At 47.6% G+C, this 21,951-nt stretch overlaps 2 protein-coding genes across 3 annotated transcripts; one reads left to right on the top strand and one right to left on the bottom strand.

Annotated features, from left to right (window-relative positions):
• Positions 1-56: 56 nt before the first annotated feature.
• hsdl2 (hydroxysteroid dehydrogenase like 2) lies at positions 57-4,060 on the bottom strand. The gene is made up of 11 exons (XM_084687339.1): positions 3,816-4,060; positions 3,194-3,357; positions 2,962-3,060; positions 2,672-2,786; positions 2,094-2,197; positions 1,722-1,820; positions 1,312-1,506; positions 1,160-1,231; positions 748-900; positions 491-619; positions 57-284 (listed from the first exon to the last, which is right to left on the bottom strand). Exons 1-11 carry the CDS (start codon positions 3,830-3,832, stop codon positions 169-171), a joined length of 1,263 nt encoding a protein of 420 aa, XP_084543465.1. The 5' UTR covers positions 3,833-4,060; the 3' UTR covers positions 57-168.
• Positions 4,061-7,299: 3,239 nt separating this feature from the next.
• Positions 7,300-19,610, top strand: ptbp3 (polypyrimidine tract binding protein 3). Of its 2 annotated transcripts, XM_084687439.1 has the most exons (15): positions 7,300-7,565; positions 12,421-12,454; positions 14,105-14,180; positions 15,047-15,216; positions 15,731-15,877; positions 16,030-16,197; positions 16,339-16,449; positions 16,891-17,065; positions 17,770-17,841; positions 17,985-18,124; positions 18,211-18,244; positions 18,372-18,464; positions 18,630-18,846; positions 18,979-19,056; positions 19,449-19,610. In XM_084687439.1, exons 1-15 carry the CDS (start codon positions 7,558-7,560, stop codon positions 19,579-19,581), a joined length of 1,656 nt encoding a protein of 551 aa, XP_084543565.1. In that variant the 5' UTR covers positions 7,300-7,557; the 3' UTR covers positions 19,582-19,610. The 2 variants fall into 2 exon arrangements, with proteins under 2 accessions (XP_084543565.1, XP_084543564.1); XM_084687438.1 differs by lacking the exon at positions 7,300-7,565 and having other exon boundaries at positions 10,805-12,454.
• The last annotated feature ends 2,341 nt before the right edge of the window (positions 19,611-21,951 follow it).

Raw genomic sequence — 21,951 nt, 5'->3', positions numbered from 1 at the left:
AGTTCCTCCCTTTTCACCCAGTGGTCTTCAATAAGCACCAACTGCAAACTAACAGCTTTACAATAAGAGCACTTTATTTATTAACAGAAACTGCATGTTACAAAAGGCAGACAATTTGCTTCCCACACATTCAGATCAAACTGCACATTCTCGCAGCGTTGTCATTGACTACAGCTTGGACTTCTGCATCATGGACATCATCTTCTCCATCTTGATGGCCATTGTCATGTCTCCCTTGATCCTCAGCTTGCCAGACATGAAGGCCATGGTGGGCTTTAGTTTGCCTGAGAACAAGAGTGCAAGTGTTACACACGTGAAAGTAAACGTGAACTAGCAGTGCTGCAAACAATGAGTGTTATATTATGTTTCAGTGATGACACATGACTGGAAGGTCTGCATTGGGCTTGGGCTGTTTAGTCTCAGTAAAAGCTATGTTTCTGATGTTACAACTTTCCGAAATAACTTCTAGCTAGGTCTCAAATCTGCTCACCTGCAAACATCTTGCTGAAGTCAGCACTGTCCATGCTCATAACCACATCGGCCTTGACTGGGGGTTCTCCTTGACCGGCGCTGCCTGCATCGTTCTTCAGGTCAATATACCACACACCTGGGTGCTCCCCTGAAACACACACACACAGAACATCAACCAAAGTGGCGTCTAAGTTGGCTGAGGGGTTTGGCTGCTCCCTACATGATCATGGGCACTGAAGAAGTCTCTTGAACCAAGTGTGTCTGGCAGAGTCTCACCTGACAAGTCAAACTTGTAGACCCCTTGCGTGGTTTTGACCACATCTGGGTTAAGCACCCCCTTGATGACCTTGAAGGTGTCCTCGATGGGCCCTCCAGACACCGGGGCCGGCTCACTGCTGCTCTTCCCGCCTTTGAACACGGGGGTGGCACCTGTCGCCATGGGAACACGAGAACAGGCTCATGAGGGGATACAATACGTGAACTTCCTGACATTGACAAGGATAAGGATCGCATCATTACCCCATAAAAAGTCATTCTGGTCCAGGGGTTCTAGACCTGAGATTTTAGGAATGAGGTTCTAGATCTGAAACTCTAGGTGTGAAGTTTTAAGTATTAGGATGTTAGACTGGGCTAGTACACGTTTCACTCTTTGGGTTGTAGATCTGGCAGTGGCAGTGTTTGTGCTCACCATGCTGCTCCATGTGTTTGACCAGGTCCTCCGGCTCCTCGTCCAGGAAGAAGTCTGGCAGTAGAGGATGACCTGGGGACAGAACAGCCCCATCAGACTGGCTCTTCACAAGATCCTGAACATCTCACTCAAGGTGGAACACCAGAACCCACCTGGGGCCACTGCGTAGTTTTCAAAGTCAGTAATGCCCTCGTTCTTCAGAATGTCCTCGTCAATGGCAAAGTTTCCAGTGAAGCTGGTGGGCTTGCAGAACATGGAATAAGCTGCGTCTGACATGATTTCCACCTTCCGGCACTGTTGACCTATCCCGGAGCCCCCTAGCATGTCCATAGCTGCAGTCTGGATGGCTGGAGCACATCAGGGTAGAAGTCAGGGTCAGCCAGATAGCTTACATGACAACAAAACACACCATACAACACTATGCTAGCATGCTACCTAATACAACTTGGCAGAAAAGAAAACAAATCCTATCCTTGTATGAGGGCAACCATTTCATCCTTCATCTACTCCAGTCCTGTGCATTGATCTCTAGGAGCAGGTTAGCATTCACTGTTCACCTCACCTGTCTTGGGCCATAAGGCGTTGACTGCGATGGATCCCCTGAATTCCTCGGCCATGCCAAGCACACACATGGACATCCCATACTTGGCCATAGTGTACGCTGGCAAAGAAGGAGCAGCATGTTAATAATGACAGATACACCAGTTCTTTTTGCATCCCAGACATAATACAAGTCTGACCAGCAAGAAAAGAGAGCGTGCTATGTATGAGACCCCTTACTGACCTACAGGGTTGGGTTTTGAGGCAGAAGAGCCCTTAGTGACCTACAGGAAGGGGGTGCTTGGTAGAACTCATAATGACCCACTTGAAGGAGTGTTAGGTTGGGGACTCTTACTGACCTACAGGAGGTTCAAGGTAGGAGAACAGGGCTGACCTGTGTGGTTCTTGAACCAGATAGGGTTGAGGTTGAGAGGTGGGCTGAGGTTCAAGATGTGAGGATTTTTACTCTTCAGGAGGTGGGGGATGCACAGCTTTGACCTGGCGGAACACAAGGGGTCACAGTCACTTTCATTTATGTTTTTAAACGATTCATATTTGTGTTGAAAGCAGTACATGGATTGGCACCACTTTGTTTTTGACCTTCGAAGCCTCCACAACACATCGGGGACTCTTAGATTCTCAGACCGGATGCTTATACACCATGCTCTACATTAAAGCATATGGGTGATCTTGCGTTCCCTGTCACTGCCCAAAAGTCTGTGAAATAGCCCTTCATGCATCCTGTCTATTCCTGGCCTCAACAACTCGTGCAGACTTGTGCTGCAGACATTACAAAGAAAACAAACGCAGCTACAAGCTAAGCGCTAACCAAGTCCTCCAGCACATATTTGACAACTATTAATGGGTGTTATCCTAATTGAACTCACACTGTCACTGAAAAGACGGTGTGCTTGAGATATACCATATCTACTGTGCATGCCATGTTCCCTCGTACAGGAACAGTGTACTCACGTGAGGTAGGTGCCTCTGAGGTTGATTCCAAGCATGAGGTCCACCTTCTTCATGGGTGTCTCCAGAGTCCCAGTCAAGTTTATGGCACTGGCATTATTTACTAAGATATCAATACCTGCAGAATAGAGAAATCACCAGTGTTAGACAGTTATGACACAGTGCGTTAATCGTAAGTGTACAATAAATAAGCCTAAAACCAGTAATCCATGAGCTGTGGCTAACTCGGAGACCTGCAGAAGGGGCGCTGCCATGTGAGATTTAAGCCTACTTAAGTGGACCGTTGCCCTCACCTCCAAACTTTTGCACCGCCTGCTCCACAGCTGCACCAATCTGCTGCTCATCTCTGACGTCCACGATGCAGGGGAGGGCCTTGCCCCCTGCTGCCTCGACTGGACCACACAGACAGGGATTGGAGTCACAAACACGACACTAGATACACACACCCCAAGGGACCCAACTGAAGCCCCAAACACACACATAATCTCTGTCCTTCGCATAATCACATGCAAACACACAACTCACTTTCCTCTGCTGCTGTGTAGATGGTGCCAGGTAGTGTGGGGTGGGCTTGTGCAGTCTTAGCAGCGATGACAATGTTGGCACCATCCTTGGCAGCCTTCAGGGCAATGGCTTTGCCAATGCCACGGCTGGCCCCAGTGATGAAGAGGGTGCATCCTGCTAGTTTACTACAACACCAACACACACAGGTGATGCTACTGTCGGCAAAATATTAATCACATTAATCACAGACTAAAAAAGACTAAAATAGGCCCAACTTCATTAAACTTGTAATCAAGTATTATTATTATTACTATTATATATAATTAATACATGACAATCGGTGAAACCCCGAGGGTTAGCAGAAGAAGGCTCGCTAACCAAGGGCATAGGGTGACAGCTGCCCTGCGCCAACTTGGACTATTGTTCAACCAACTTTTCCAAAGGTCGTGATGATTAGTTACGTAGCTAGCATTAGTAGCAAATTCAAGGTAGATCACTTTAGAGTAACAGTGGGTGAGTGGCATGTTATTGTCTGAAGCTATCATGTACTGTTTAAAAAACTTTATAATAATCAATAGCAGTTCAAATTGATGTAAAATGTTTCGATAGATATGTCATGTGCTAACTAACGAATTCAACTCACCCTGTGTTTTGCAGCATTATTGAGTCGCAAGATCTCTGCAAAGGTTTCTGTGCTAATTTGGCGTTCTAATCAGAGCGAGGACGACCAGCTACGAACACTTCTTGCGTTAAAGAGATCAAAGTTGACAGGCTTACCAGAATATATACTTGCAAGTAGAACAATAGCGTCGCAACACTGTTACCAATTAGTTACCAACGCTAGCCTCCACTGTGTGAATGACAGCGTCAATGGCCTTTCCCCCAGTTCAAGATTGTATTAAGAGGACAGCGATCAGGGAGACCGACTAGATCCACTTCCGTTTTGGAATACGAAACCCAAGATTCACGAGTTTAAGATCAACAATCGGCGCATAGCCACAGCACTGAACATATAATTGTTTTATTATTAGTCATATCAAACCACGTCACTGTGAAGATTGACAATAGACTATATTGTAACATCCTCTGTTAGAACATGGAATCGTCTTGTACTTGTCACGAATATCACGAATATGTAACATAACTTGACAAGTCTTTTCTACAATATATTACACTGCTGCCACCTGCTGGAGCAAAACATTTCGGCACTCGCTAATACGTTTTTCCATATTGAACCAAATACAATACACATTTTACAAGGCTAAAACTTGAGTAGGAATATTATGACACATTTAACTCAAAATAGGAGAGCTTCACAAAACTAAAATTATGAACTCGTTCAACAACAACGTAGTTGTTAATCAAAGAACAAACAAAGAACTTTCTTCTGAAACTATTCAGTCTATTCCAGATAAATGAAGACTATTCCATGTGAGAAATTGCTGAGAAACTGAAGATATCATACAATGCTGTGTATTATTCCATTCACAAAACAGAGCAAATGTGAAAAGGGAGGCCCGGTGCACATCTGAGCAAGAGGATAAATACAACTTAGTGTCTACTTTGAGAAACAAACACCTCACAGGTCCTTCACACGCAACTTAATAAAACAGTACCTGCAAAATACCAGTCTCAACGTCAAAGGAGAAGAGACTTTGAGATGCTGACCTTCTATGCAGAGTTGCAAAGACAAAGCTCTCTCAGACTGGCCAGTAAAGAGAAAAGATTAAGATGGGCGCAAGAACACAGACACTGGACAGAGGAAGACTGGAATAAAGTTATATGGACAGACAAACCCAAGTGTGAGGGGCTCGGTTCACAAAGAAGAACATTTGTGAAAAACAGACTAAATGAGAGGAGGCTGGAGGAGTGCATGAGTGATGGGTGCTTTGGAGGTGGTAACGTAGGAGATTTGTGCAGGGTAAAAAGGATCTTGAAGAAACAAGGCAATCACTCGATTTTGCTACCCCATGCCATACTCGGTTGTTGGCGCTTGATTGGAGCCATTTTCCCCCTACAACATGACAATGACTCAAAGCACAGCTCTTAACTAGGCAAGAACTATAGACGTAAGGAATTGTCAGCTGATATTATGTCTATGATGGAGTGGCCAGCACAGTCACTGGATGTCAACAATTTTGAGTTGTTGTGAGAGCAGCTTGACCATATGGTACAGTAAAAGGGTTATACGAATACAATCTGATTTGAAGGAAGAAAGCAGGCACAATTCAAACATTAGTGAGGATTGAACCAGTCCTGACCAGCAACACACAAACTGTTAATGCTACATTCCTTACCATAGGGCCTACTAGGTAGCATTCCTCATCTGTGGAACTCTTTGACAGGTCTAACAGAGTTTAAACTGGTAAAACTAGTGGGCACATTTTTTTTTTTTTAGCTGGCTGGCTGTTTTTTTATGGTCAAACCAAAGGACAAATGAGAGAGGAAGCCGAGCGCTGACACATGAACACTGGTTTAAGATGAAACCCCTAAAAAGGAGAATGAGATGTTCCCATTCCCCCAGCAACAGTGTTGAACTCACACATCCAGTCTTGTCTATCGATGCCACTTCAACACCAACATCCTTCTTGGCTCTCACAGTGACGTGAGAAAACACCAGTGCCAAGGAGGCGTTGCTGTGTCGTGTGTGTACAGGACTGCAGCCAGTCTGGTAAGACTGGTGTGACAAGCTTACACATGCACTGGTTCTGTGGTTAACTGTAGACTGTGAGCACTGACAGCAAACTCAGTACTGCTGTAAGACTATGAATAGCACAGCACATCGTATCACAGTAGAGAAGAGTTGAGTTTCAAATAAATACCTCTGCTTCAACTCTTCCCAATCCCCAATGGGAGATACATAACTTGTTATAGTGTAGGGCTGTATTGGTAGAGACCTGAATGATACAGCCCCTTTGTTACTGGTCACTCAGACACTCGTGTGGGACAGTCGTTCATTGCACAAAAGGGACTGTAATGTAAGAATGACAATCACACTTTAATGGCACACCTCTAGAGATTGTGTAACTATCCTTGTGCATTTAAATACTGGTTTTCCTTGTACATATCTATAACACTTAGGCAGTGAACACCTTGATCTAGTTTGGTTGATATGGCCAATACTGGTTATAGACTTCTTTCGAAGTAGGTTTTAACTTACGGCCTCTGAGTCACTTACAGTAGGCTTTCCATGCTCCAAAGTAATACTGTAGCCTCTGGGGGTCAGTTTGTATACTGTGATGGTGGCTAAATCCATATCCATAGTAGAGATAAACAGCTGATTAGTGAGTATGCATACTTTAAGGTCGGTGCCCTGATCAAGCAGACGATTTCTACCTATGTCCGAGTTCCATGTCAATAACTTTTTAGTGCTCGAGGTTACAGGTAACGTACTTGCACATTTCTAAATAGGAGTCAGATATTGACGAGCCGATCTCCCTGAAATCTAACCAAATCGTTTCACAGCCGGGGACAAACACAAGCGGCTCTGGTCTTACAATTACTTGTACAGACACATCAGAAACTGTGGTGAATGTGGGCTTGATATTGGTCACTGTGACCACCTGTTGCCACCTATGGGCAGAGGGACAGCACACTCGGGTCCTGGGAGAAACACACTCCTCCCACACAAACACACATCCAACCCACTTACACACACACAAACACACACTGTCCTTCCCTCACACACACAAGCTGTGGCATGGTTCAATTCTCATTTATGGCCCTGCGGCAGTCTCTTCATCTCTCCCCAACTGTTTAGGCCAATACCTCACCAATAACTAAGTCTATGCCGCTTTGGTTAGCAAATGGGATATTAAGTCTAACAACATTGTTTTCAACTAGGTAAAATAATCTGCAAAACATGTAATGACATATGGTTTTCATGAGGTGAATTGGCCGACTCGGACGGATTGATTAAAGTGGCTTTCTCTTTGAGTCAGATCAGTGTGATCCATTCACTTGATTAATTAACACGCGCCCTTGACCAAGAAGATTATCCTTTTCAGAAGCTCGCAGCCAGGGCTAGACAGAAGCACTGTTGCTATGGAAGCTGGCGGAGAGAAGCGCTATTCCATCAGCCTGACTGCGTAACGAACGGCGCGTTAAAAGCGCAGAGCACACAGTGAACATGGATGTGCGTTGTTGAGAGTGACAAAGGTGTGTCTCTATTTGAGCTAGAGAGGAGGGGAGGCCATTTTGTACAGCGAGGCGTCTGTACATGTCTGTATATCTGTGTTCACGTCAGTAGCAGGAAGCGTGCCATTGTGCGTAGCCTATGAGAGCGAAAACCCTGTAGATAGGCGAGCGCTAGTAACAACACCCAAGTCTATTTCTTCACTTTTCCCTCGCGTTCACTTCCCTTTCTCCGCTGTTTCCTCTGTGCAATGGATGGGTATGTTACTGTTTTCTTTGACTATTTAACCATTTCGCATATAGCTGTATCACCGCTGTGTTCAACAGTTATTGCAATGTGCGAATTAATTATAATAGAGGGAATTAAAGACCCTATGAAAGGGGGCGCTTGCAAGCCTCGGTATGCCAGTTATGGCTCACACTGTACTTGTCAGAAATGTTTCTACATAAAATTTGTTGTGTACTGTGGCAAAGACCCGATGAGTTTTATACCCCGTGCGCATCATGCCCGCTCTAGTAGCCTATCAAGGAAGTAGCATTAAAAAGGAGCTTTCTTCTCCAGAAATTGCAGGAGCCGTCTTTCTTCTTTAATACACGCTCGTGTGGAGCATATTCACATATAACCAGATAAGACTGGTGGGCCATGCTCTCTCTCGCAGTCTCGATGTAAACCATATGAGCAAATGAAGACATTAAGACAGGCTGCCATTTTAAGGTAGGCTACAGTGAAATCTGTAAGGGGCGTTTCTGTCCTGTTCACGAAAACAACACTGAGCGAAACGAATTCTACTGTAAAGCATACAAAAATCAAAATGTTCTAGTGTGACTGTGTGGAGGTACAAATATAATCTCATCCATTCGAACCATGCTTGGACTTCCATAAGTAGCCACATCCAACAAAAGGAATAGATTCTAAATCATTGTTTACAACTCGTGCGTGGGAAAAGAAGGATATCGTGGGCGGGGGACGACCTCGATAGTTTTCTAACAATATAGATCGTCGCGTGCCCCTCAATGCATAGGCAGATGTCGGTCCAGACGTTCAAGTACAGGGATTGTTTTTGGTTAAGCATACATTGATTATTTACGCAAACTTAGTTTGTAACAACCACATGCTCTTTTCATGATTGAAAGTGTTGTGCTTTTTTCTTCTCGCAGTTGGTTTGCCTAATTAATCTCTGATGTTCTCAGTGGAGCTACTTTGGTTTTCCACATTCAATTTAGTGAACACAAGTAGCCCGAGGCTAGGCTGTGTCCCCCGCCCCGTCACACTGCCCCCAGGACCGTTGTTGTATAACTACGGTTCATCAAAGTCCCGCACATTTCCGATCGCTTTGTGTCGAGTTGGGCCTCGTTAGGATACGAGAAGACACTTATGCGGCGGATGACCTTCTTTGTTGGGGGGCTCTGGGCCCCAAGTCCTGCAGTTGATTCAAACGAGTTTGGCCTTCCTCTGTCTAGGGGATTTCCGTGATTGAAAACCACGTTACCTCTGTCTCTCTCTCTTTCTCCCTCGCTCTCTATCTCTCTCTACCGTTCTCATCAACTACCTTGAGACTGATGTTCCATAATGTCCCTCAGTCTTATAATGGTTCTTATTTTAAGATAAGCCCCCCGCCCCGCCCCCCCCCCCCTTCCATGATTTAATACTCGATCTGAATTTTCTTCCTCGTGCTCTGTGGTAGATGGGTGTAACAGGAACCCTCAAATGTTTCTCAACCTCTGTCAGTCACTATGAATGCATAACACAACATGCTCAGACTGAATGAATGAATCTATGGTTATTCCCCTGGCTGCCCTCTCCCTCACAGCATGTTAAAGGATTCCACATCAGAAGGCATGCCCCAGGTTTCGATACCAGTTTAGAACAGATATACAACAGTATTTGATGTCTATAAACAATTGGGTGCATGTGTTCCCAATCAGGCTAATCACATTAACTGTCCAATTGTTTTATCCATATTAAAATACTATATCACACATATTGTGACATGATCGTGTCAGAAATGAACAACTCTTTTACATGTGTATACAGACTTGTGACAACAGTATATTACAGCTGTGTGCATCAGATTAAAACTTACAGACAGCATGTTTTTGAGCTAAATTGGGGTTGAAGGCAAGAGTCTGCCAGCAATCACCACCTCTCTGTGGGGGCGTGAAATATGCAGTGTTGATTAGTTTCTTTCACAAATTGTGAGGAGCTGAAAACACATTTGGGCTTGAAGTGCACACCTTTCCCCCATCACCTGTTGATTAAGGTTGATTGTGATCTACTAATGTGTGCGGCTCTGTGACATCTGTGACCGCAGAAACTGGACCAGCTGGGCTTGCTGTACTCTTTGGAGTGTACGGGTAACAGTTTAAATGATGACATTTGCTCCTCAGTATAAATCCATCAGAAAGTCCCTACCTTGTAAGTGCATGGCCTCGCTCATTGTATGGGAGGAGGTTTGTCTCTGCCCTAGGATTAGGGGGAATACCTGTAGCAGGGTGAGGTTTAGTCTCTGTACCTGGGCTAGGTTTAGTGCCTGTTCTAGGATTATATTTACGCCTAGGCTCTCCGAGATGACAACAACAGGCTCATTTCCAGTTGCGCCTGAAGTATAGCAGGGTCTGCTATGTGCTACACTGCTGCTGTTCCAGGAAACAGTATGGACGGTTTCCTGTGTGTCTCTTCCTGGTTGTGAGAGGAGGCGGGGCCAGGCATATCTGAGTCATGCTTCAGTTTCCTGGAATTCATCTCAGAGGTTGCCAGTCTTGTTGGTGAGCCTATGAGCACTGGGTATATATGTATGTGTTTGTGCATGTATAGAATACAGCCACAGCTATCAGGAGATGCTGTTCTGTCTTATTCCAAAGTCTCCTTTTTGCCTTTTCAAAATAAAGGCCTTTGAAAGTTTGCAAGTCAGGCCCAACCCCCTCCCCCTCCCTCCCCAGACACATTGAAGACAATGAGACAGCACCAGGGTGGTAGTGGGGTGGGAGTTGACTTTGCTGATGTCATCAGAATGTTAAGGCCCAAGCAGGGGTTGAAAGGGAGGCGTGTCCTCCTGCTGCCACGGCAACAGGACTCTCTCCCTCACGGTGTCTCGTGACCTGTTCCTCCAGCGTGTGGTTAATGCTGTGAAGAATGTCACAATCATATGACTGTAAAATCCAGCCCCGTCCTGTCATAGCCTAGGTCTGCAGTCCCCTATTCATACAGAGACCAGTGGAGGATACAGACTGAGTTCCTACAGGGGGCAGTGTAGGGGGGGGGGGGGGGGGGGGAGGGCAGTGCTTAAAGGCACACTGATTCGTCATGCAGAGTATGGTCAGGAGGAGACTAATTGGAGGTACAGTTTTCCATGATGCCCTCCCTCACCCCCTCATGTTTAGACTGCAGACCATGGTTAAGCCCCCCCTCCCTCCCCCAATTCCCAGTTATGTTGGCATTCACTGATAGGCTGTGTTATGCTACTCTACAACAGACTGTCCTCCTCCCCCCCCACACTCTCAGACCATCCTGGATCCTGCCTGGTCCTCCCAGAGGAATGCCAGATATGCGGTGGCAAGCTCAGCACAGAGGGAGAGAGGGAAAATAGGAATGGTTGCTGACATTCCAGGGGGTCTATTAACTGCCCCCCCCCATTCTTGCCCCAGGTGTGGCTCATGGTGGGTGAAGGTCGCAGGAGGAAAAGATGAGTCACACAGATAAAATATTTTAAAAAATAGGAGACAAATTCACGAGTCACACAAGTTCAGTAAGGATTTGGGAGTTTTGTTGAAATCTTTAGTAGATACACTAACAACGGTGAGTTCTAATCATAATCTGCAGTCTGGGTTATAGCTTAAAGGATGTTCATCAGATATGTAAAACTAGCTCCAAGAGTTGTCCAGCAAGGTTTCAGAGAAGGTGGCCATCTTAGTTCTGGTGTGGTTGGGTTTTATTCCCCCTAGTCAGACAATGCAGAGGTGAAACTGTTTGCTGGCGTGGGTCAGATGACAGGACTGGCTAGGCTGCTGGTGAATGGTCAGGTTTCAGTTCCCCTGCTCTCCCTCTTTCCTCTCCTCTTCCTTCACCCTCCCCTCCTACCCCACACATCACCCTACTTCGTCCCTCCCCTTCCCTCCTCCTCCCCTTCCTCTTCAGCCTCTCCAATATAATATTAAAGGGAAGACAACACCAGGCTCAGAAATGCCAGTAACCTGAGTTACTAGTTCCTGTTTCTGCCTACCTCTATAGCACAAAGTGTGTATGGATGTGAGTGTGTGTGTGTATCTGGTGTTTAGTCCTGATAATTTTGGTGGCTTCGTTTGTACTGAAGCAACATCTCTATGAAGAAGATTATAACCCTTCACCCCAATCCATGTGTCTTCATTTTAGCATCCCCACTCTGCCACTTTCATGTTGACTCTCTACTGGTAATGATTAATTTCTACTTAACTCTACCTCTCTGTGTGGGGGGTGATCCGATGTTTCTAAGTGCTATATTCATGGTAGACTAACAGACAGACAGACAGACAGGCAGGCAGGCAGGCAGGCAGGCAGACATGCATGCATGTCTACAGGCAGGCAGGCAGGCAGGCAACGCCGGCAGGCTGGATTGGCCTTTCAGCACGGTTGGTTAATTGGAGTGTGCGTCTGCTGTTGTTTGGTCAGTGGTATCTGGTTACTGATGAAGGGAACAGCTTCAATAATAGATACCTCAGACAATAGAGCTAGCACAGAGGAAAATGCACACAAACACACACAAGCCCCAGGGCCATCCTCAGCCCCAGCCCTGAGTTCCAGCCACTAAGTTGATTTATGTATAGACAACATAGATTACTCTCTCCTCTCCCTATCTATGCTAAACACATCTCCTACAATTGTACCCACACTCACTCACACACACACACACACACTCACACACACACACACACACACACACACCTTCCTTTTAGCTCTCCTCCCCTTCTATTATGAGTGTCTCTCTTTCCCTCCCTCTCCCTCTCGCTCTCCCTCTCACTCACTCTTTCACCTGCCTTTCTGCAGCTCTGTCTCTCTCGCTCTCCTCCAGGCTGAATGCCTCTCTTTCTGTCTTTCTGTCTTCCTCCTACTCTGTCGTTCCTGACCGCCATGCGACCAGCGGAGTAGGTGACCATGCAGACACTGACTGCCAGGTAGGGGACCTCGGGCATTCACACTTCTAGCCACGCTCCGGACTTGCCGGGATCATGTACATATATATATACATACATATATATATATACATACACACACACACATACTGACACACATAACTACTACTGTGGCCATGGTTTAGAAATGTACTTTATCCAGGTATGCTGCTGATAAGTTTGCAGTAGTTGTGGAACCAGTTTAACCCCCTAGAGAGAGAAAGTTCTACAGCAGAAGAGTTTCTGTCCACAGTTTACATGTCAACACTCTGAGGGTCAGGGTAGCTAGAGAACAAGCACAGACTAGAGCTGGTTAAGACTTGGGTAAGGTCTGGGGGAGAGGTTTGATGTTGAGCTTTCTTCCCTGTTAGTTAGCGTTCTGTAATCTTGGCATTCTCTTTATCTCTCTTTCTCGCGCTCAAATAGATACAGTATGTGTGTATATATATATATGTATATACTTTATACACACTTGTATACGCCTTTTATACACACACATGTATATATTTTAAATATATGTATATATAGACATATATAAACACTTTCACACATACAAACAATTCTGTGTATCTTTAGTGTGCTGGCCTTCTGTTAAATGTGTTGAACGGAGATGGATGGTTTATTGCAACAGTTGAGTTTTGCCTCAGGGTGATGGAGAGAGGCTGCTTCAGCACGTCTATTGTACAAAATAAAAAGTAGCATGAAATACGAGTTCCAGGGAAACGTTCTGTGAAAGAATATTTTATTCTTTGTCAGACGTCAAGCACAAAACTGTCCTCTACAGCCCTCTCTCTCTCTCTCTCTCTCTCTCTCTCTCTCTCTCTCTCTCTCTCTCTCTTCTGTCTTCTCTCGCTGGTGTCCAGTTGGCTGTCCTGTCTCCATAGCAACAGTGTATGTCAAAAGTCTCACTGTCAGCAATATAGGTTGGCCTGATTCAACATTAACTGGATGTGAACCTGTTGCTGTATCACAATCTGCTGGTTACTCTATGGCCATGGGTCAGTTTAGTTAGATGTGAACCATGTTAACGTAACAAGGGCACCCAGACCTCCAAAACACCTAGCTTGCTCCCGGCTGGTTGCCTTGGAGATGAGCCCTCCCTCTCCTCACAACAAACCAGCAGATAACACAAGTTCGGGAGCTAGAGGTCACCCTCCACCCAACCAGTACACACACTGTGTGTGTTTGTGGATGTGTGTGTGTTTGTGGATGTGTGTGTGTTTGTGGATGTGTTTGTGCGTGTCTCTGACGACAGTCTAAATGTCATTGATATCGGAGAAGGGCTCGCGCTGTAAAGGGTGGACAGATAGTATCTATTTTGCATATTCATACATTCTGGCGGCAGCAATTTGAATATGATCTAAGGGAGAAGATAGGTCCAGCAGCCTGCTGCCTGGCAACCAGAGAGAGAGGCATAGGCCAGGGGGTTTACAAAAACAGTTTACAAATAGCACGGCTGAATAAACTGCTCAGAACATAACACATAGTAAATACTTGCCTAGCATCCTAACCCAAACAACATTCATACTAATCCTAGATAACCTGCGTATGATGTACCTATTGTATGTGCAGAGTAACCCTAACATACATACCGCATATGAACATACTTGGCTCATGTATAAAGTGAAACATTTGTGTGTTTGTGTGTTTCAGCAGGACCCTGAGAACCCTCTCTCCTCCTTCTTCCTGTGTGGCCGCACTACCATGAGCAATTCCACCCCATCCACAGGTACGTGTCCTGCTCAACCAATCGCACACAGGCCTAGAGTCACAGGACCAATCAGAACAGGTGTGTCTCCAACAGTGAGGACAGAAAACAAACGAGGACTAACGTGTGAGAATGGTTGTGTGTCTTACAGCTTAAAGAACCAAGGTATTAGTGTTTTGGGAAGAATGAGTGTTTCAGTATCCTGAGAGTTGAGGTTAGGAGTTTAGAGGTTAATGTAATCATTAGTTGTCGTGATTGGCAGATAATATGGCCGTTTTCACCGGCTCACAGTATTGCCAACCTGATTGGTTATTGTGACTGGACTGAATAAATAGGACCGCTGTTCTGATTGGTCATTGTGACTGGCAGAAAGGATTGCCTTCCTGATTGGTTATTATCACAGGCCAATCGGAAGGCCATCCTGATTGACTAGCATATGTTACAGCCATCCACATTGGTTATTTTGACTTGTCTACTGTACAGCCATCCTGGTTGGATGTTATGAGTGGTAGCTGCTGTCTCCTGATTGGTACTTGTGATTAGGAGAGAGGACACTGCCTGACAGAGTAGGTATGACGTCTGTACAAGGACATAGCAAGCCATTACATCCAGGGAAATTGTCTCAAGCAAAGCTCAAGCTTTCAATGGACTAGCAGAGAAGCAAAACAGATTGTTTTAATACCATAGACCAACATTTGCAGAGTGTATGACTGTGATGTTCTGTTCTGTAATTCCCCCACAGCTAGTCATGTATGTGTTGGGGGAGAAGGTGGGGGTTTATGGGATGTGGGGTGGTGGTCACCTCCGAACCCATGACACACCACAACTGCACTCACCTTCCTCTCTTGGTCTCACCCCCAATTCTGTATCTTTCTCCCGTGCCGTAGCTAATGGCAACGACAGCAGAGTGTATAAAGGAGACCGCCCCCCCTGTGGCCCCTCCCGTGTGCTCCACGTTCGCAAGGTTCCTCTGGAGGTGTCAGAGGCAGAGCTCGTCTCTCTAGGAATCCCCTTTGGGAAGGTCACCAACCTGTTGATGCTGAAAGGAAAGAACCAGGTAGGAGCTCAGCTCGGAACTGAACCCTGAATCTTTGACCCCCGGGAGGAGCGAAGGGGTCTGATGGATGGCGGGAGGGATCCGGAGGAGGGACGTGAGGGAGTTTTTGGTCTGGAAGATGGAGAAGGGTAGGGTCTGGAGGGTTCCTTTTAATTACAAACATCAAGGTATTACTGAAAGGAAGATAGAGGGGTGGATTGTGGGTCTACCCCCCCCCCACACACACACACACACACACACTTCCCCATCCCTCCAGCTTGAGAGCTCTCTCTCATTCACATGGAAATTGAATATCTGGTAAATAATAGACGCACACCTTTTCTAAACGTTGGGATGCATAAATTTGCATCATCCTATTGGTGAGCCTCTAATTGGCCTAACAAGACAAGACAGACTTCAGATACGGCAGTGTTTCTATCTGTGCTGCCTGGTTCTCAACCAGCAGGAAACCAGGGGGTGAACACTGTGGTGCTGGCTGTTGTTGGTTGTTGATGTTGTTGTTGATCTACTCCAGGCCTTTTTAGAGATGGCGTCTGAGGAAGCAGCTATAACCATGGTGAACTACTACACTACAGCCACGCCCCATGTCCGTAACCAACCTGTCTACATCCAGTACTCCAACCATCGCGAGCTAAAGACAGACAACCTGCCCAATCAGGGGGTGAGTACTGACATCCTGCCCAATCAGGGGGTGAGCACTGACTGAGTCTGTCCAATGAGAGTACTCAACGGAAGAACGTGCATATCGTGTTAGGCGCCCCCTAATCTTCTCTTCCTCCGCTCCTCCTCTCTCCACCCAACCCACACTCCCAGAGGGCCCAGGCAGCCTTGCAGGCTGTGAATGCAGTGCATTCTGGGAACATGGCGCTGTCCGGGTCTGCGTCAGCCAGTGATGGCACCCTGATGCCAGGACAGAGCCCAGTGCTCCGCATCATCGTGGAGAACCTCTTCTACCCCGTCTCTCTGGAAGTGCTGCACCAGGTCAGCCTCCGTACCCACCCCACCCCTCACATAAGCTCTCATCTTGAGCTTCTCAGAGTGAACTTATTTTGACCTTGATCCTCAGACGTCTAACCTCTCTCCTCTCTTGTCCCTCTCCGGTCACGTTGTCTCTCTCCCCAGATCTTCTCTAAGTTCGGGACAGTCTTGAAGATCATCACCTTCACCAAGAATAACCAGTTTCAAGCCTTGCTTCAATATGCTGACCCTATGAATGCACACCACGCCAAAGTGGTCAGTTCACAACCACACACATATACAAATACACGCACACACATCTGCTCCTTGAGCTCGGTAAGAGTTTCCGCGGGCTGGAGCTAGTTGTCATCACCCAGATGGAGCATGAAACAGAGCTCCATCAGTCTTGGGAGCTTCGTGGTCCTCGGATACATCTTTCTCTGTCTTACTCTCTCTCCTCCACCCTCCCTCTCTCTCTCCTCCACCCTCCCTCTCTCTCTCCTCCACCCTCCCTCTCTCTCTCTCCTCCACCCTCCCTCCCTCTCTCTCCTCCACCCTCCCTCTCTCTCTCTCTCCTCCACCCACCCTCCCTCTCTCTCTCCTCCACCCTCCCCATTCTCCTCTGCTCCACTCCTTCAACCCTCATCACTCCCTCTCTCTCTCATCTCCTCTCCTCCACCTCTTTCTCTCCTCTTTCCTTCCCTCCATCTCCACCAGACTTTAGATGGCCAGAACATCTACAATGCCTGCTGTACTCTGCGCGTGGAGTTCTCCAAGCTGACCAGCCTGAATGTCAAGTACAACAACGACAAGAGCCGAGACTTCACCCGCCTGGACCTGCCCTCTGGGGACAGCCAGCCCACCATGGACCCTGGCATGACTGCCGCCTTCGGTAACCATCCCTGACTCCCCCAACCCCTGAATCCAGACTTCCTGTTAACTCGCCAAAGAAAGGATGCTATTGTATTCAGACAAATTAATTTGTCAAAAGGTGTCTGTGTGTGTGTGTGTCTGTGTGCACACTTTTGTCTGTGTGTGAGTGTGTTTGAATGAGTGTTTATCCACCTCTGCAGCTTATCAGTAGCCCCAGCAGGCCTCTGCTATGAATACACCATTGATTAGTGGAGTCTGAGGCAACAATATCTACTAGCACCATCCCCTGAACACACACAAACACACACTCACATTTTCTTACACATGTATGACAAGAACAGACAAGTACATGTTCTCAAGGGATAGCCTCTAAAGGACATGCTCGGGAGGGAAAGCCTCTAAAGGACATGCTCGGGAGGGACAGGGTCTAAAGGACATGCTCGGGAGGGACAGGGTCTAAAGGACATGCTCGGGAAGGACAGGATCTAAAGGACATGCTCAGGGGGGACTGAGCCCAGGAGGAGATTCTCATTTCCTGTTTTGTCAACAGCCCCCTGGAACAGGAAATTGGAAATATGTGTTCAGTTTGAAATTGCAGAGGAGAACCAGATGTTGCCACACTAACTGCTGGCTTGGAAGTTGGAATGTCAGACATGCAGGTATATAGTTCTTGGCAGCATTAACGCCTAGTGTGTGTGTGTGTGTGTGTGTGTGTGTATGCAGGAGCCCCAGGGATCATCTCATCTCCATATGCAGCAGCAGGTTTTGCCCCCACCATGGGCTTCCCCCAAGCAGGTCAGTTACCATGCCAACCCCCCCACCCCACCTCAGCACCTTGCCACAGTGACTGCTACGTCGGCTGTGTCAATAACAGGGCCTCTTGTGTGAGTTACCCTTTCTCACCCCTCCCCCACTCCCTCCCCCACTCCCTCCCCCAGGTCTGTCGATGCAGGCGATGCCCGGCGCTTTGGGGCCCCTCACGCTGTCAGGCTCAGCCGTGGCCGGACGCATGGCCATCCACGGCATGGCCCCCCCTGCTGTGCACGCCGTTCTCCTTGTCTCCAACCTCAACCCTGACGTGAGTCTAGCTCCAGAGAGAGATGGGAGGGTCAGGGTGCCTTCAGGGGCGTCTGGGTCTTAACTAGTCTCTCTCCTCTCCTACAGACCATCTCACCTAATGGACTCTTCATCCTCTTTGGTAAGACGCCCTCCCTCCCTCCCTTACGCTCCTCTCCTCTCTTCTCTTCTCCTCTCCTAACGGTGTGTGGTGTGCGTGTGTTGGCGTGTATGGTGTGTGTGTTGGTGCGTATGGTGTGTGTGTGTAGGGGTGTACGGGGATGTCCACAGGGTCAAGATTCTCTTTAACAAGAAAGAGAATGCCTTAATCCAGATGGCAGATGCTACTCAGGCACAGCTGGGTGAGTAACCCTCAATGTTTAACCTTAAACCCACGAAGCTTAGCCGTGTACCCGTGCTACTTAGAAGATCGAGCCATACCAGGTGTGTGCTGGGAGTGTGTTTGAGTTGTGTGCGTGTGTGTCATGGCAGCATACTGGAGCTATGTGTGTCTCCTGTGAGTGCAGCCATGAGCCACCTGAACGGCCAGCGTCTCCACGGCAAGGTGATCCGGGTGACCATCTCCAAGCACCAGACGGTGCAGCTGCCCAGGGAGGGCCAGGAGGACCAGGGCCTCACCAAGGACTTCAGCGGCAGCCCGCTGCACCGCTTCAAGAAGCCCGGCTCCAAGAACTTCCAGAACATCTTCCCTCCCTCCGCCACGCTGCACCTCTCCAACATCCCGTAGGTTCCCCGACCCGCCCCGCGCGCTGCGTACGCCCCCCCCCCCCCACACACACACACACACACATACTAATCATGTGCACTGTGCGCCACCTCAAATCCTACATTGTGACTCTGTTTGTCTGTTCAAAGGCCTTCTGTCACTGACGACGTCCTGAAAGACCTGTTTGCTGGAACTGGATACACAGTCAAGGCCTTCAAATTCTTCCAGTAAGTGTTCTATTTTCCACTCCTCTTTGACATTTGGGAGGGAGCAGGGATGCAGGGAAGGAAACAAGGCTATAGAGGAGGGAACTTTTGTCTGGAATGAAACCCAGTGATGCCAGCTGAAACTAATCATGTGCAGTGTAGTTACACAGCCACAAGAGGGCACTAATGGCACTGGAGTGATTGTACCACACCCAGTAAACTGGTGGGTAGCTTAGAGCTTGGCGTCATATGACTAGTTAACTAAATCGTACAAGTAGTTCTCATACTGACCTTCTCACTACGCGTTAGCTTGCCATTATTAGTTACCTTGTCAGTCTGTGTAGTTACACTGTGTAGTGTAAATTTGTTGTAAGGTTCTGACGATATGTGTGATGGTATGTTTTGTGTGTCAGGAAAGACAGGAAGATGGCCCTGATCCAGCTGGGTTCTGTGGAGGAGGCCATCCAGGCCCTGATTGACCTCCACAACCACGACCTGGGGGAGAACCACCACCTACGCGTCTCCTTCTCCAAGTCCACCATCTGACCCCCCCCCCCCCCTGCCGCTCCACCACCACCTGCACCCCCCCCCCCCCCTCTTCAACCCATCCCAACCCCCTCTGCGTCCACCAGGCGCTGCCCCTCCTCCCTAGGGCTGGCCCCCATGTAATGTGCTGCCTCACAGATGCCCACACACACACACACACACACAAACAAACACACACACATACCCAACGCACAAACACACTTCCCCAGTACCTCATTCCTTGTCCCCTGTCACCGTCCCCTGTCCGTCCCCTGTCCCCCATGAAGGGGTTCATTTGGGGAACCAGACACTTGTAGTGTGCTACTTTAGATCTGTTGTGTGATAGACTACTACAATGGCTTCAGACAGAGACTGGAGGGTGACCTGTGATAGGTTCAACTCCGGGCAGGGGGAGGGGCAAGAGGAGAGAGGAACTCATCACTCCTGGACCGTGTAGGATGGGGAGGAAGGGGGGTGTTGAGGGGGCTAGCCTTCTTTCTGACCCCCCCCCCCCCCAGTACTCCTGGCCTCTACATCCTGTCCTGCCCCTGAAGGCCTGAGACTCTGTGTTGTTCCAGTGTCAGAGACGAGACTCTTTTAGCTGCGTTGCCTTGTACAACAAAGGGGAGGCAAACCCCTCCCCACTCCTCAGCCCATTGGCTGAGCAAGCCAACCCTACCCCTCCCTCCAATGGGAGTGCTGGAGCACTCACAGCCCCATTATATGGGCATCACCAGGAACATGGGGGAGGGACAGGAAGCCTGTAGCGACACTTTTAACCAATGGGACCCCTCCCTTGTAGCATCAGGATGTAGGTGGGAGCCACTGCTGCCACTCTGACCCAGTGTCTGCCAGGGAGGCTCAGGGAGGCTCAGCCCCCAGTAGGAGGCTCAGATCCTGGGCTTGCCCCTTAGTCCAGCCCCCTGCCCCAGTGGAAGACCTGCATCAGCAATGTGAAGGTGATTTCAGAGAGACAGACTATTTCTACCATCCTGCCACCTCACCCAGTCTAGCATCCTGCTCTATACCTGGCTTCTATCGAGCACCATTCCAGCCCAGACTAGAACAGGCCCGAAAGGCCAGGCCAGGTCAGTTGGAAGACATGTGAATGAATGTGAAGAGCTGGCCTGGAGGTCATGTGTCTCTTCTCTCTTGTTCTCTCCCCTCCTCTCCCTTTCTCTCCCTTCTCCTCTCCTGTCCTGTCCTGTCCACTCCTCTTGGCCTAAACATAAGTCTTATTGTCCTCTGGGGTATGTTACCATGAAAGATGGTCATGGGACCAGCCCTTACTACCATGTGTTACCATGGGGACCTGTTGTCTCCCTGTTGGGAGGGGCCAGTCAGCCTTCCAGCCCTGCTCACCTGTAATCCATCTTGGATCAAACCAAAAACAGTCTTCTTGTGTTTTAATCACCATGGTCACCAGGAAGTAACAATGAAAAGTGCGATCACATAATGTCTGTAAAGACAGACCTAGACCAACTGGAGCCCTCGCTCTCATACAGGCTTGTTGCCTTGGTTATGCTGTCTCGGTCTAGCCTTAACATTCCAAGGAGAAGAGTTGATTGAGTAGCATTGCTTTGTGGGAAAGCCCTGTGTGGTGCAAGTATGTGTGTGCGTTTGTGTGTGTGTATGTATGTGTGTGTGTGTGTGTGAGTGTATGTGCGTGCATGTGCCTGCGTGTGCATGCTTCTGGGAGTGTGTCCCTAACCCCACGACAGCAACAAAACGGTTTTGTTTTCACAAACGCAAGTCAAGGATGGTGTCACTGTTAACTTTACCTTGAAAGGGGAACAAGAGCAGCGTTGGAAGTGTCTTACTGTGCCTGGGACTCAAGAATGCAGGAGGAAAGATATATAACCCCTAGAAAGACATGTGTATATATATGGAGAGAAAGGAAGGAAGTACACCCTTTTACTGTTAAAGACTGTGAAAATCATTTGTGTATATGTCCTTAATAAACTGTTAGTGGACCCACTATCTATTGAGAGACCAACTGGATAGACGTCTACACGCCGTCTACCAGACAGACCTTTAGACACAATAGGGCATTTCCAAACTCCTCCCTGTTCCCTTTTGCAAAACAATGACATCCCCTTCTATTGAGAAGAAAAACAAATCTAAAATTATTGTTTTGAAGTTTACAGTCTTAACTAAAGCTAAACTATTCAGGTCTACATCTTTAGGATTGTCAACATTTTGTGAGAAAAACAAAGTTATTTTGGTAATTTGTTCTTTTTTATGGCAAAGACAAAGCCCTATGGAAGATTAGCCAGGGTTTTATACCACTGTAATCACACCATATATCATATTTACTGTGTAATACTTCACTTCTTATTATGTGCCTTATTATGTTCATACTCTGCTAGGTTTTAGACGGCCTATCTTATG

Source organism: Hypomesus nipponensis, chromosome 22 (assembly GCF_054491055.1).
Source record: "Hypomesus nipponensis isolate SF chromosome 22, ASM5449105v1, whole genome shotgun sequence".
Lineage (NCBI taxonomy): Eukaryota > Metazoa > Chordata > Actinopteri > Osmeriformes > Osmeridae > Hypomesus > Hypomesus nipponensis.
This window is presented reverse-complemented; position numbering and strand designations above follow the sequence as displayed.

What these genes read in the sequence shown, in the direction of transcription:
- hsdl2 (XM_084687339.1), bottom strand. An exon ending in CTCAGAGGCACCTACCTCAC is followed by an intron (nt 2,198 to 2,671) that starts GTGAGTACACTG and finishes GTGTTCCGCCAG; the next exon opens with GTCAAAGCTGTGCATCCCCC. An exon ending in CGCCTTATGGCCCAAGACAG is followed by an intron (nt 1,507 to 1,721) that starts GTGAGGTGAACA and finishes GATGTGCTCCAG; the next exon opens with CCATCCAGACTGCAGCTATG.
- ptbp3 (XM_084687438.1), top strand. Translation starts at nt 12,254, where the DNA reads ATGAGTGTCTCTCTTTCCCTCCCTCTCCCTCTCGCTCTCCCTCTCACT. An exon ending in TCTCCAACCTCAACCCTGAC is followed by an intron (nt 18,125 to 18,210) that starts GTGAGTCTAGCT and finishes CCTCTCCTACAG; the next exon opens with ACCATCTCACCTAATGGACT. An exon ending in TGGACTCTTCATCCTCTTTG is followed by an intron (nt 18,245 to 18,371) that starts GTAAGACGCCCT and finishes GTGTGTGTGTAG; the next exon opens with GGGTGTACGGGGATGTCCAC.